This window comes from Doryrhamphus excisus, chromosome 8 (assembly GCF_030265055.1).
Source record: "Doryrhamphus excisus isolate RoL2022-K1 chromosome 8, RoL_Dexc_1.0, whole genome shotgun sequence".
In the NCBI taxonomy this organism is placed as follows: domain Eukaryota; kingdom Metazoa; phylum Chordata; class Actinopteri; order Syngnathiformes; family Syngnathidae; genus Doryrhamphus; species Doryrhamphus excisus.
The window spans coordinates 656,473-671,159 of record NC_080473.1 but is presented as its reverse complement, the minus strand read 5'-3'; the positions used below and the strand labels follow the sequence as shown (position 1 = coordinate 671,159).

The following is a 14,687-nucleotide window of genomic DNA, read 5'->3' as shown; positions in this document are numbered from 1 at the left end:
AAAGGCACCACGGTGCCAGACACGCATGCACATGCAACATATTGATTGATTGATTGATTTCTTATCATCCCAGACATAGTGCATCATGTGATGTCCTTTTTTTCTGAATGAGCTCTTGTGACGCCACGAGTTGCTACGTCCAATATTTCTGCTGCAGTAGCCAATGTTGACTCGTGTTCTTTCATAGCATCCTTTGCCATCCTTAGTAGTAAGTTGTCCCCTTCAGATTGAATCAGCACTCGGAATCAGTCTCTCTCTCTCTCGCTCTCTCGCTCTCTATCCGAACGCCTCAGAGAATAAATGAAGCGGCGAACAAAAAGCTCTTTGGGGCCGGTGACAGACATAATGGTCACTCAATCACACAGCGGCCGTGCTTTCCATTTGCCCCCATGTCCGTGCTGCACAAATGGGAGGAAATAGCAGGAGATGAGTCATTCTCCCAACCTCGTTGGACCGTGATTGAGGACAAGGAGGGAACGGTTTCTTCAAATGTGCGCTACGAGCTTCAGCCGCCTCTTTAACGCTTTCCTATTTCCTCTTGTTTGGCTGGTCCAAGCGCAGGCTTCGGGATTAGGAAGTCGCAGCTTGAAGCCGCTTTTCTCCCTGCCGCTGCACATGAGTGTTTTGAATAGAAACCTGCGTTTCAGTGGGATCGGTATCAGGACCGGCCAGCTCTTCCTGTGCGGATACAATGCGGCAGGAAGTTCACTAATAGCCCCTCCAAGCCGTCACTAGTCTGGCCTCATCACACGGCCATGAAAGATACCCGGGTGTCTGCTCTCATCAGGTCATCACAGGCCCGTCTACGGGTAAGGCAGGGGTGGCCACAGTGCCGCTATGGGGGGCCTCTGCAGCCCACGGCTGTTTTTCTCTTTGCCTGCGGCATATTCGGAAATTATAATGCCACAAAAAAACTTCAAAACAAACACGACAGCAGCAAAAATTGGAAAAATCTGCAGTAATTTTACAAGAATAAAGTCAAAATATTACAGTAAAAGGGCATCATTTATGAGAATGAAGTGGAAACCACCATTTTAGTGGCGTAATGTTAAAAGAATAAACAATAACATGCTATTGTTTTAAAGAGGAAAAAGTCATAATTACATCAAATAATTTTAGTAGCATGAAGTTGGAATATTATAAGAAACAAATGAATAAAATTATTCATTTTACTTTTGGAAAATTGAGTTGCAAACAAAGTTGTCTTATGAGAATAAATTGAAAATATTATGGGAAAATAAAAAAAAAAATACTATCAGAAATGGAAAAAATGGCTGTAAAAAATAGAAAGTAATTTTCTAATGAGAATAAAATATGACTTGTAATATGAGGAAAAATAATGTAATTTTAGTAGCAAATAGGTTTTGTTTGAAGTTGTTAATATTATGAGAAACAAAGTTGTACTTTACGGAAAATTAGGTTGTAATATTACAGCAATAAAGTCAAAATATTTCAGGGAAAAGTCATAATTTTGCCAGAATAAAGTTGTAATATTATTTGTCAAATTCTGAGGAAAACTTTTACTCATTTTGGTAACAAAGAGTTAAAAAATGAATGAAAACATTATTTGCTTATGGAACATTAGGTTGCAATATTATGGGAATAAAGTCATCATATTACATTAATGAAGATTATTTTAAAAGAAAGTTTAAATGTTTGGAAAATTAAAAATAACAAAAGCAAAACTGAGGGAAAAAAGAGATTAAAAAAAACAAAGTTTTTTTCTGAAGTATTTCTGAAGTTTTTAGCATATTTTGACAAAGTGGCATCCTTTCATTCCATCCTATGTGTCCCTGGCTGGAGGAAGTCAGGGCGCCAAGTGTCAAGTCAAGTGGCTCGGCTGGCTCTATCCCCGGGGACGGGACAGGGTGGGACGGGCGCGCTGTGCTTTTGGAGTTTGTGGCGAGTTAGTATGTCCTTGGGTGTTTCTTTTTTTTTTTTTTTTCCCTCGTAGTGCTATTTTTAACAAAGGCAGACATTTGTGGTTTCTTCTGTCTTTTAACAGCGACACGCTTGTGTGCTCCCAGCCGTCCGACCTGAGGCCATGTGCTGCTGGTTGCTACACAACATCAACAACAAGAGTGGGTTTTTTTCCTCCAGTTTTAATGAAAGAAATCATGAGTGAAAAATCCAGTGAATATGGCCACTCACTTTGTATTGATAACGTATTGATAACTCATCAAATGTGATGCTTCATCACTTTGCTTTTTTTTTTTTTAAATGATTTGGGACAGCAACTAAAACTGAAGAACGGGGAATTGAAATTCCAAATGAGGATTTTGGTGTATTCCAGAATCGTGTTTTAAAAGATATTCCATATACTGTAGGCCTGCCACCATCGTCCATAAATCTATTAACCACATTATTTCCTTCTTTCTCGCTAACAAACACGCCAGATGTCGAGAGCGTTCACTCTGTGCATGGGCGTGTTGGTTCTATAGCGGAATGAACCCTCCTGTCAGTCAATTGGTCTCTTTGTCCCGGCGGGGAGAGGCGGGGCTGCTACTTACGAAGTAGTTGAATCCAGGATCCTAAGTGCGTCTGTTTGGGAAGGGCACCATCCCCCGTATAATCCCAGCCATCACTCGTCTCCCTGACGTCTTAGGAGAAGTGCGTACTCAGCTCCATTGCGCCATTTAGCGGGCGGACCTTCTATAATAACAGATTTTTTGCATTTATAGTCGTAACCGCACTGCTCTGACTCAGCATATTCCCTCCTGACTTCAGCTCGAAGGCTTCGTGTCTAGGCGGTCAGAGATGACAGCATGGCGTCAGAGCACACGACACAGGAAAGAAATCGAATGCAAATGAGTGCAGGGGAGGAAGAACAAACCGGGGAAACTTTCCTCGTCTTCCAACGTCATGAGAAACCGCTCAGAGGTCTTCTTGCTGCCATGTTCACACCTGACGTTCATTTTCAGCCCGTCGCTGCAAAACCGCCACGGCTGCACGGCCGAGGTTTGGCCTGTGGCTTTTCTTACGAGCCGGGCCCGCACGTAGGCGGCGTCACGCCCTCTCACGGGGATTTCTTTCGCCTAGCGAGCTGACATTTGAGGTGCACATGCGAGGAGCTCGGTCAAGGCAGAAGATGCATGAACATCCTCCTGCAAACTGGTGAAAGCAGGAACCAGGTTGCTAATGTCACGCACGGGATTGTTCATTTTGAAAGTCAGAAAGGCCGGGGGAGGACCGCCGTCTAGACCAAACACGCTCATTGAGGGCCACTTGTAACTGTCAGTTTATATGAATATAAATATGAATAGAACCTCATCATATTTTCAAAAGTCTACTCCTTCAGTGTCGATTTGCACTGATCTTTCAAGGCACACAGATGACATTTTCTAGTTCAATATAACATTTTTCTGTTCTTTAGTAATCAGCAGTAGAACAACAAGTATGTTTCAGGTAAATATCAGTTCCCAACTAAAAATGGGAAGGAAAAAAAGCTTTATGTTAAAAGATACATTTCAAGCATAGCCTTTGCTTTGACATAATTGTTTTGATTTTGTGGCAACTCAAATATCTAAATGACTATATCAACATAAACAACACAAACGCGAGCTAGTAAACATTAATAAACATGAATTTCCAAATACAGCACCACAAGCTGTTTGGAACTGAACTGTGGCCATTTTTATGGCTTAAAAGTGATTTAAAAGGGACATCCATTACTGTATTACTGTAGTCTTTGGGATTGAGCTTTCAGGATTATTAACATTCATAAATATATCTTTCCTATTGAAATAGTTATTATTTACAATTGTCCATCTCTAATATTGTTGTTTCTTAATTTATTTCAAACATGCATACAATGTTACATTAATGTACTTCACATATACAATATATACAATATACACCTCATTGCTTCACATGTCTGAAAAGGAGCAGGAAGAAGCAAATGAGCTGCTATTGCAACCGTAACCCCGAACCACTGACATCACTTCCTGTCCAACATCAGAACATATTTACAGCACCACACACAAGCACGTGTCTTATTTATGTCTTATTTTCTGTTACTATGTCTACTATAGTGGGTAATAGGAGTGTAAAGTTGATATAGGGGTGTTACTTCATGTTTATAGGCCTCTAATTAAATATAATTAGGTGTATTTAGAAGGTGGTAAACATGTTTTTTGTGTCTTATTTTCTGTCTATTATTGTCTACTATGTTGGGTAATAGGAGTGTAAAGGTAATATAGGGGTGTTATTTCATGTCAAGAGGGCTCTAATAATGTACAGGTTGTCTATGTCTAACTTAAATATATTGACATTATTTTAACATTATAATGACATAATAGCACAGCATTTAGAGAGCGTGAACTCCGTTAGCAAGACACTAATCACTGCAACAACATTCTTTGTTTGATGGACAGCTCGGTCTATGGATGGAAACGTCTTAACTTTCATTCAAATTTGAAGCAAAGTGGAGTGTACGGTCCAAAGTGGACTCCCTAGTATTTGTGAGAGGGCAAAGAATCTCCGAGAACGGGCCAAGGAAAGACAAGGAAATGTCCGTCTGAACACTGCCGCCTTTCAGTCGGACCAGCACAGCGTGTTCTTTGCTGATTCTTGCCCACTTCTCCGCACACTGCCCCTCTTTCTCCCGCCTAAATAGCGCACATTCACACCAGCTGCAACCTCTCGCTTGAGTCACATGACACGGTCCGTTTATTACAAAGGAGCGCGACATGGAGGGGTTAATGCTTGCAGCCAGGATGAGGGCGGTGGGGGGGGTTGATGGATGAGGAGGAGGGCTAAAAGCTAAATTGGCGGCGTTCACTTGGCTCACGCAAACTCGCATTCCTTTGCCCTTTTTTTTCCCCCCCACTCTGCCTCGCGACCACGGCGCTTCCTGTGAGGCAGGAAGTTGACTCTGTTTCCTGTCACGGTCCTCTTTCATGTGGTCACTTCCTCGTGTTTTGCCAGCGCCGCTCTCTCTCTCTCTCTCTCTGTGTACTCAGAGTGCAGTGCTCCTGGCGGTGGACTGGCGCAGAACCCGCAGTTTTATTATCCCAGAGTCCAGTTTGCGTAACATTTATTATCACCGAAGTGTTTCTTGACACTCTGCTTCTCTCTGTGGATGGACTGCTGTGAAACCTTGAGTTTTGTAACCATGCTTAGGAATGTTGATTGTGATGACTGGCTGGCTGGGAATCCTGTCTCTACTGTTTCCTAAGAGATAGTAACACGTTGGCTGTGATTACAATTGAACTTTGCACACGCTGATTAGCTGGAATGCCGAGATTCCTTCTGCGCTGCGGCAGAAGATAAGTCCCGTGGCGGAACTTGCAGGACTCTTGACTTTGTGACTCTTGATGTGACCTGTATTGTTTTTCCAGCCCGCACCGTGGGACACGAGGCTTTTTTCCACTGGTCCAAGCCGGGTATCCCTGACATATCCCACATAACCCACTTGAAAAATGGCGGGAATGTACATTTTGAACTGTTGGATCTTGAGGAGTCTCTAACTGGAGTTACAAAGTGAGACCAAAAAAAAAAAAAAACTCAGTCAGCAGTTTATTGCAAAGAATCATTAACATGAAATAAGATGCTCATCAGGGCGGCACGGCGGTCTAGTGGTTAGCGCGCAGACCTCACAGCTAGAAGACCAGGGTTCAATTCCACCCTCGGCCATCTCTGTGTGGAGTTTGCATGTTCTCCCCGTGCATGCGTGGGTTTTCTCCGGGTACTCCGGTTTCCTCCCACATTCCAAAAACATGCTAGGTTAATTGGCGACTCCAAATTGTCCATAGGTATGAATGTGAGTGTGAATGGTTGTTTGTCTATATGTGCCCTGTGATTGGCTGGCCACCAGTCCAGGGTGTACCCCGCCTCTCGCCCGAAGACAGCTGGGATAGGCTCCAGCACCCCCGCGACCCTCGTGAGGAAAAGCGCTAGAAAATGAATGAATGAATGAAGATGCTCATCAGATGATTAAAAGAAACCATAGATGAAAAAATAGAACCCAAAATTATATTAAAAAAAAAGGAGTGATGAGTTGTTTTGCCATTCTTCTTCATGAGGTGAAAAACGACTCTGGGCATACGTGATGCCAGCGTTTCCAGGAAGCTAGTGGGAATGTTGATCCAGGTGCTGAAGATGGCTTCACTCACGTCCATTTTTCTAAATCCATTCCCAAATGTTCTCCACGGGGTTTGGATGAGGGGAAGATGCAGGATAGTCCAAAGGAGTCTGTGTATTCCTACGGAAGAGATCCTTGATGAAGTGCCTTCAGTCGTGAGGGATGCTCCCTGTAACATCTCCACATAGCCGGTTGCCGTTTGACGCCCCTGCACAACCTGAAGCTCCGTTGTTCCATTGAAGGATTGCAGTTGAAATGACTGTCTTACTGCGTCCAATCCCACCTTGCTGAAGGAGAGAAAGCTTTGTTGCCTTTGCCATCAATGATAACCCGACACTAAATTATATACCAATCATATCATTTCACTTCTTTATAAACTCCCTTTATATCTCACTACTATTTCTTCTTTTTGCATTTTCAAGCTCCACTTAGAACCTCCTTAAGGTCCAACAGTTCATGTTTTAGTTGGTCTTTTAACAATTTTGATTTGGAATTGAACTTGGGTCTCCTAGCTGTGTGGCCATGTACTTTAATATTTAAATTAAAAATCAAGCCAATGTGTCCAAAGTGCATTTTAGAGGAATTTATGAAGGCATTTTGTCAAGAAAATGAGGAAGAACATGACTGCATGCATACAAATAAAGCATCAATAATGCATATTAATGCTCTCAAATAAAATACCAAAATTGCATTAAATAAGAGCACAAAAAATCATGTTTCTCTAATAAGTGTAAAATGAATACTTGTCCGTCCTGTCCATCCTGTGACAGTGATGATGTAAGGGCCGCGACAGGACACCCCGGCGCCTGCGCTGTCGTTGCAGTCAAGCGGGACAGCGGAGTCATCGCTCACGGCACAGCTGAAAATGAGCAGAGCTCAGGGAGTCACGGGAACCAGTGGCTCATGACCAGACGGCATTGTGTCATAGCCGTCCCTGCACAGGCGTTTAGTGGGGCACTGCGGGAGTGATGCGGGTTGCATCATTCGATTGGGAGCTGAATGCAGAGGCCCATCAGATAGCATCACTTTGGGTTGCCAGGTGTGCAATCATATTCAATTGCGTTCCAACATTGCGTGACATTAAAATTTATAATATACAACTAATGTGTATTTTACATGTAAAACTGAGCAATATTTTAGTCATCTTCTTGTATGGTATATACAGTATTCATTTTACACTTATAAGAGAAACATGATTTTTTTGTGCTCTTATTTAATGCAATTTTGGTATTTTATTTGAGAGCATTAATATGCATTATGGATGCTTTATTTGTATGCATGCAGTTATGTTCTTCCTCATTTTCTTGACAAAATGCCTTCATAAATTCCTCTAAAATGCACTTTGGACACATTGGCTTGATTTTTAATTTAAATATTAAAGTACATGGCCACACAGCTAGGAGACCCAAGTTCAATTCCACCCTCGGCCATCTCTGTGTGGAGTTTGCATGTTCTCCCCGTGCATGCGTGGGTTTTCTCCGGGTACTCCGGTTTCCTCCCACATTCCAAAAACATGCTAGGTTAATTGCAGACTCCAAATTGTCCATAGGTATGAATGTGAGTGTGAATGGTTGTTTGTCTATATGTGCCCTGTGATTGGCTGGCCACCAGTCCAGGGTGTACCCCGCCTCTCGCCCGAAGACAGCTGGGATAGGCTCCAGCACCCCCTGTGACCCTCGTGAGGATAAGCGGTAGAAAATGAATGAATGAATAATAATAAAGCATATAGGCTGCACGGCGGACGAATGGTTAGCGCACCGGCCTCACAGCTAGGACACCCGAGTTCAATTCCACCCCTCGGGGACTCCGGTTTCCTCCCACATTCCAAAAACATGCTAGGTTAATTAGCGACTCCAAATTGTCCATAGGTATGAATGTGAGTGTGAATGGTTGTTTGTCTATATGTGCCCTGTGATTGGCTGGCCACCAGTCCAGGGTGTACCCCGCCTCTCACCCGAAGACAGCTGGGATAGGCTCCAGCAACCCTGCGACCCTCGTGAGGATAAGCAGTAGAAAATGAATGAATATTAAAGTACATGGACAAGTGGTTAGCGCACAGGCCACACAGCTCGGAGACCCAAGTTCAATTCCACCCTCGGCCATCTCTGTGTGGAGTTTGCATGTTCTCCCCGTGCATGCGTGGGTTTTCTCCGGGTACTCCGGTTTCCTCCCACATTCCAAAAACATGCTAGGTTAATTGGCCACTCCAAATTGTCCATAGGTATGAATGTGAGTGTGAATGGTTGTTTGTCTATATGTGCCCTGTGATTGGCTGGCCACCAGTCCAGGGTGTACCCCGCCTCTCGCCCGAAGACAGCTGGGATAGGCTCCAGCACCTCTGCGACCCTCGTGAGGATAAGCAGTAGAAAATGAATTAAAGTACAAGTGACACTTGTTTGACACCAATATTGGACAGTGGTGCGGGTGACGCTAATGAGCGATTGGGCCGCGATTGCGAGTGAAGGATGGCGGAGATGCGTGGAGGAGGTGGTGGTGGTGGTGGTGGGGGGGTCAGATCTGGAAGCAGATGCGCCACACGCCGAAGACGTCAGCCACAGCTTTTATGTGTGTGTCTTGTTCAGGCTCATAACACAAAACACGGGTCCTTAAATAACAGTTCTGGCTCATTTGAAGTCTCCCAACCCCGAGCCGGCTGTAAAGTAGGACATCAGCGGTGCTTTGCTCAGCAGACCTTTGCCCAATAGTCCCGTTCATTTGTTTGCGGTGGTTTAGTCACGCTTCACTTGCTCCAGGCACAAAAATACTTGTCGCCAAGCAACGGCAGTGCACACTATTAAACTGGGAAGGGTAAAAAAAAGCTGATTTTGTGTGCTGTGGACAGGCGGAATATCTTCTTTTTTAGGTTTTTGTCCATGCTGACGGATCATCACGTCAACTTATTGACATCTATTTCGTGGAGGCCATGTTCCCGAGTGACAAGGCACTTTCTTTTTGCTCCCTCAGATGATCTGTCAAGCTCTTTTGAAAAGAAGAGCAGCTGTAAAAAGGATTTGCACTTGAGTGCAAAGGCAAATGTGTTAGTGGAAAAGGGCACATCTCCCACAGCGATCACACCCTCATCCTCATCATCATCCTCTCCTCCACAGAACTCCATCAGACACAACCTGTCGCTGCACAGCCGCTTTGTCCGCGTGCAGAATGAGGGCACGGGGAAGAGCTCCTGGTGGATGCTGAACCCCGAGGGAGGGAAGAGCGGCAAGTCCCCCAGACGCAGGGCGGCCTCCATGGACAACAACAGCAAATTCACCAAAAGCAGAGGACGGGCCGCCAAAAAGAAGGTAGTACATGATACTGATGAGCTATTTTTAGGCTCACTTCCATGTTTTTCTTGGTGTTCTGTAATCACATGACTTAAGTCTCACAAAGAGTCTCCCTGTCTGTCCGCAGCTGTCCATGCAGGGCGGCCCAGACGGCGGCGCCGACAGCCCGGGCTCCTACAACAAGTGGCCCGGCAGCCCCAACTCCCACAGCAACGACGATTTTGACGCCTGGAACAGCTTCAGGCCTCGGACCAGCTCCAACGCCAGCACCGTCAGCGGCCGCCTGTCGCCCTTCATGCCCGAGGACGACCTGAGTGAGGCGGACGTGCACATGGGCTACCCGGGCGCCCCCGGGCCCAAGATGACTGCCACGCTGCCCAGCCTCACAGAGATGACCGGATCCTTGGGACACAGCTCGGAAAACGTCATGGAGAACCTTCTGGACAATCTGAACTTGCTCTCGCCTAATAACTCTCAGGTTGGAGGAGGGGCGACGACCCCCGGATCCTCCCAGTCCTCCCCTTCCCCTATGATGCAACCCAGCCCCGGGTACCCGTCATACAGCTCCCCTAGCATGGTGTCGCAGGCCCCGCAGGAGTACCGTAAGTGCGTGTACGGTCAAGCGGGGCTGAACGCCTTGCCGCCCATGAGCATGCAGACCCTGCCGGAGAGCAAGACCGCCTTCGGGCCTGCCATGAGTCCGTACAGCTGCTCTGCCGGGCTTTTGAAGGAGCTTCTGACGTCAGACACAGACCAGCATGGAGACCTCCTTCCGTCAGTGGACACGGTGGTAACTCAGTCCAGCGGGGGCCGCATGCTGCCACCATACAGCGGTGGCCAGCACGGGGCCAAACTCATGGCGGGGGGGAACGGCCACCATCACGGTCTGTCCCATCCTCGCCCGCACAACGTGCGAAGCCAAGCCCCGCCCACTTCAGCAGCCATGAACGGCCGCTTGCTCATGTCTCTCAACCACAGTGGCGGCACGGCGCGACCCCCTTCTTCCACCAAAAGCCCCATGCAGATGCCTTACGGCCTCTCAAGCCACCTCAGCGGCGGCGGCGGCGGCGGCGTACCCGGCGCCTTCTGCCCCATCAACACCAACGGATACGGACGCCTGGGCCTGGCGCCGCCCTCCCACTTGGAGAAGCTGCCCAGCGACCTGGATGACATGTCCATAGAGAAGTTTGAGTTTGACATGGAGACCGTTCTCCACGAAACTCTCATGGACGGGGACTCGCTGGACTTCAACTTTGAGCCGATGGTGACCCAGCAAGGCTTCCCCCACGGGGTGAAGACCACCACGCACAGCTGGGTGTCTGGCTAGGAGGACTGAAACGGTGAAGAAATGGAATCGGTTGGACTGATCTTTGGGTGGTAAGACACAAGCTTTCAAGATGAAACCAAGACCAAGTTCCTGTATCTTGGACATTCCTGCTTAAAAACTTTTCACGTCACTTTACTACAAAGTGCCAGCTTTTAATCTACTGGAAATATCAATCCATACTAACTCAAGTGCCAAACAATTTGCCTTAACAATGGAGCCAACGCACGTCATCCATGAAGGTCGAACAAAGGCACCTGGAGTTTGTGGTTCCCTCGCGTGGCACCAAGACTGCAGGGTCCTGCGTTTTTTTTTCATCGAGATGATCCAGTGGCCTTCAAGTTCCACCTTCATAGATGACTGACAAGCCAAACATCATCTCCATCATCAGCATCAAGGAAAGCCACGCAGCAGCAGCACGTGGCTCCTTGGCCAGCGTCTGAATGTAAATACCACGCCCTGGACGCCGTCGGGATCAGGTCGTGTGATTACGTTTACAGAGCAGAAGCCACAAACCGAGCGAAAACTGGACCATTTATGATGATTCGAATGATTATTTTTATAGTTTTTGAGCCGCTTTCTCGCTCTCTTTCTCTTCTTCTGATTGTGTATATACCTTTAAGAGTGTACATTAACATGATAGAGTACCTGTTGACTAGATTGTAGTATATATTTGAGAGGTAAATTATTGTCTTTAATATAGATTATTATTGTGGTGCGCCGCCTGCACTCGGAACCTTAATACCACAGGGGCCTATTTAAGTAGTTCTTGAAGGGTTTTTTTATTGTATAAATATATACATACACAGTAGATCCAACACATATTTGCCACCCCGCAAAATCAATAAATCTTTGTTTTTTTGTGCTTATAATCTCAATAAGTAGTGGTTTTATTGGTGGAATACCATATTGGAACAATGGAAATGTAACACACGCACTACACACCGATACACATAGACTGTTTCATGCTTCTTTGCATCCTGCAAGGGAGGGGGGGGCACCATGGAATCAATTATACTTAGCCTAGGAACGCTAGGAATAGGGTTCTCTCCGGGCATAGCTTTCATCACATTGCCGGCTTTATTGCATAGAACAATGGCAAGAACAGAGTGAGCCGTGTTCTCGGTCACACAGTCTCTGGGTGGGTGGAGGCGGGGCCGCTAGCATATACACACACACTGAGTTGAACATCCTAGAAATGAAAGTAGATTTCAATATACTGTCAATATTTTTTCATGGTACTTTTCCTAAAAGTAAAGTGAATATCTGTGGTGACACCCGTGTCTGTTTGGGTGTCAGCTTTTATTTCCGTCTATGTGCTGCAGCTTTTGGTGGCACCGTGAGTGAGTGAGTGAGTGAGTGAGGGAGGGGTTGGGTTCGATGACCTCCTGCTGCTTTGCGTTAGCGTATCAAGATGGACATTTCATTACCATGGCCGACTCAAGTAGTCGCCTTTGTGGGTGCCGAGACCGTAAGCCCTGCCAATGTGGTGGTGGGGGGGTTGATGGAGTGGGGGGGGGTGGACTGTATAGTTCCGTAAAAATACAGTGTCTATTGGAAAGTCTGTTTATTTCAATAATTTATTCTGTAGAGTCACTACACATGTATGTATTTCCTTCATCATCATTTTGATGACTACAGTTCATAATATGTGATATTAGAATTATTACAATATTATATTGTCATCAAAGAATGAACCGCAAAACCCTCCTGAGCCTTTAAAGTGGTCTCTCAGTCCCTGTTGAAGTCCAGGAAATGTGAGCAGGATCTTCTCATTTCTTGACATGCAGAAGATCCATGGTCCTTCAGACCAAGGAACCTTCCCTCTCTTTCCTTCGTAGTCATAGGTCGCTTTAGTCCAAAAGGGGCGGGCCTAGTACGGTTTTATCAAACCGGCTTTGAAGCTTCGCTTCTCCTTTGCAGGGGGTGGTATTTCCTCATCAGGAGCCTCATCGGTCCTCCATGCTGCGTTTGCATTGTAGCCCCTCCCACCATCAGCTTGCCCAGCAGGATGCGCCTTGAGGGTCCACTTTGAATTATTTTGAAAATACAAACTTCAGCAGGCATCTTTAAGCATTTGCAAACTTTACTTTTATGAACATCGCAGGATGGGGGGGGTTGAAAAAAATTTTTCTTCATTTTTTTAAGCTGTTGCACTATAAAAAATTTTTTGTTTTTTTTTAAATCCCGCTCTATGTTCTGATTAGGGTTGGGGAGGGGGGGTCCATGTATGACATAGACCCCACAAAATGTTAAGTTGATGGTGGGAGGGGCTAAGATTCAAATAGAGAATGGAGGAGGTTCCAGTCCACTGGAAAAAAAAAATCTTTATTTTTTTAACCCTAACCCTGCAGAAACATAGTCCAGAAAACATTTGACTTTACAAACTTTCAGCCAATCAACAGACTGCAACTTGTATCTGGCTCCGCCCTTTCAGCGTGGTATGGCCGCACGGGTGACGCAGTGGCCCCCGCTGCCTTGGTGGTTTATTGTTCTTATTTCCGTCGGTGTATGCTATAGGCCGTACATATGACCTATGACCTCGCCAAGATACAAAGTGCCTGCTAACTTCCATCCATCCATTTTCTATGCCGCTTATCCTCACTAGGGTGGCGGGAAACTGGTGACTATCCCAGCTGTCTTTGGGGCGAGAGGCGGGGTACACCCTGGACTGGTGGCCAGCCAATCACAGGGCACATATAGACAAACAACCATTCACACTCACATTCATACCTATGGACAATTTGGAGTCGCCAATGAATCGTGTGTCACCCTGTGTTGACTTATCAGGCGTGTACATTGGCATCGTCAGTGACCCCCCCAACCCCCACCCCCACCAAGCGGCCGTTTTTATTCCACCAACAACCACATCCGTCGCCTTGAGCTGGGAGTTTTGGTTTTTGAAATGAAATGACGGAGGATGATTTCACATTTTTACTTTTCTTGACGTTTCAAAGCCTTGAAAACTGCCAAATTTCTACCTATTGATATGTTGACAATGATGATGATGATTATTAATTATGAAATCTATTCGTGCCGGTCACTCAAGTCAGCATGAATCCTCGAAGTCGAAGTTTTTTTTTTTATCGGAAGAAGAGCTGTAAATGATATCTAAATCTATGCATTGTATTTCTTCATGTGGCTTACTCTGCACAGAGATTTTATTGTAACGTAGCGCTGTGACATTCTGGTGTCGTCGTCTCCGCGTTCTACGTCATCGTGTGGGGGCGGGCGGGACGGTCGGGGGGGGGGGGGGGGGTGAATTTATTTAGAGAGTAGACAATGCAGTGATTTATATGCTAAGCTTTTGTAAACTGACAATGTTGTATTTCTTGTATTTAGCGCAAATAAAGCTCATTATTATTCCATGATATGACATTTCTATATTCCGCCTTCACAATGCAGAACCCGTGGACCAATTCTTTTGTAGATATTGAAAAATATATAAAGAAAAAAAGAGAACATGCACTTGTACGTACATTTTATAGCAAAAAAGTGCATCATCCCACAGAGAAGCATCTGTTACATTAACTTATATGGCGGAGATGCATTGAAAGTGTGCCGTGTCATTTGCAATCAGTACAAATATGTTACTTATGTTCTATATACATGTATTCAAGCCTGAATAAATGTACTTACGTGTTCAAACTCTGACCTTTCTTTGCTCTTTCTTTTACCGAGTGACTTACTGGGAAACTAAAATACTTTTTTTTTAATAATTGACTTCATAGAAGAATGAAAAACAACACATGTAATTCATACGTTTTTCAAGTAAACAATTGATTTTTCTTAATCAAAGAATCAAATATTTGAATACTGCTGAATGATTTAAATCAGGGGTCTCAAACTCAATTTACTTGGGGGCCACTGGAGCTAGGGTCTGGGTGAGACTGGGCCGCATCAGGTTTTCCAAAAAAAAAAAAAAACACATTTATTAAAAACAAAAAAATTTAAAAAACAGCGCTTAGGTTCCAATTTTCTACAATAAAAGCTCTGATAA

The 14,687-nt window shown here is 45.2% G+C and overlaps 1 protein-coding gene across 2 annotated transcripts in view; it reads left to right on the top strand.

Annotated features, from left to right (window-relative positions):
• Positions 1-14,425, top strand: part of foxo1a (forkhead box O1 a) — a 46,722-nt gene extending 32,297 nt beyond the window's left edge. For both annotated transcript variants that reach the window (XM_058079409.1, XM_058079410.1), the window contains 2 exons: positions 9,190-9,381; positions 9,491-14,425. In XM_058079409.1, the coding sequence (XP_057935392.1) occupies positions 9,190-9,381; positions 9,491-10,690 (1,392 nt within the window). In that variant the 3' untranslated portion in view covers positions 10,691-14,425. The remainder of the gene's footprint in view (positions 1-9,189; positions 9,382-9,490) is intronic.
• The last annotated feature ends 262 nt before the right edge of the window (positions 14,426-14,687 follow it).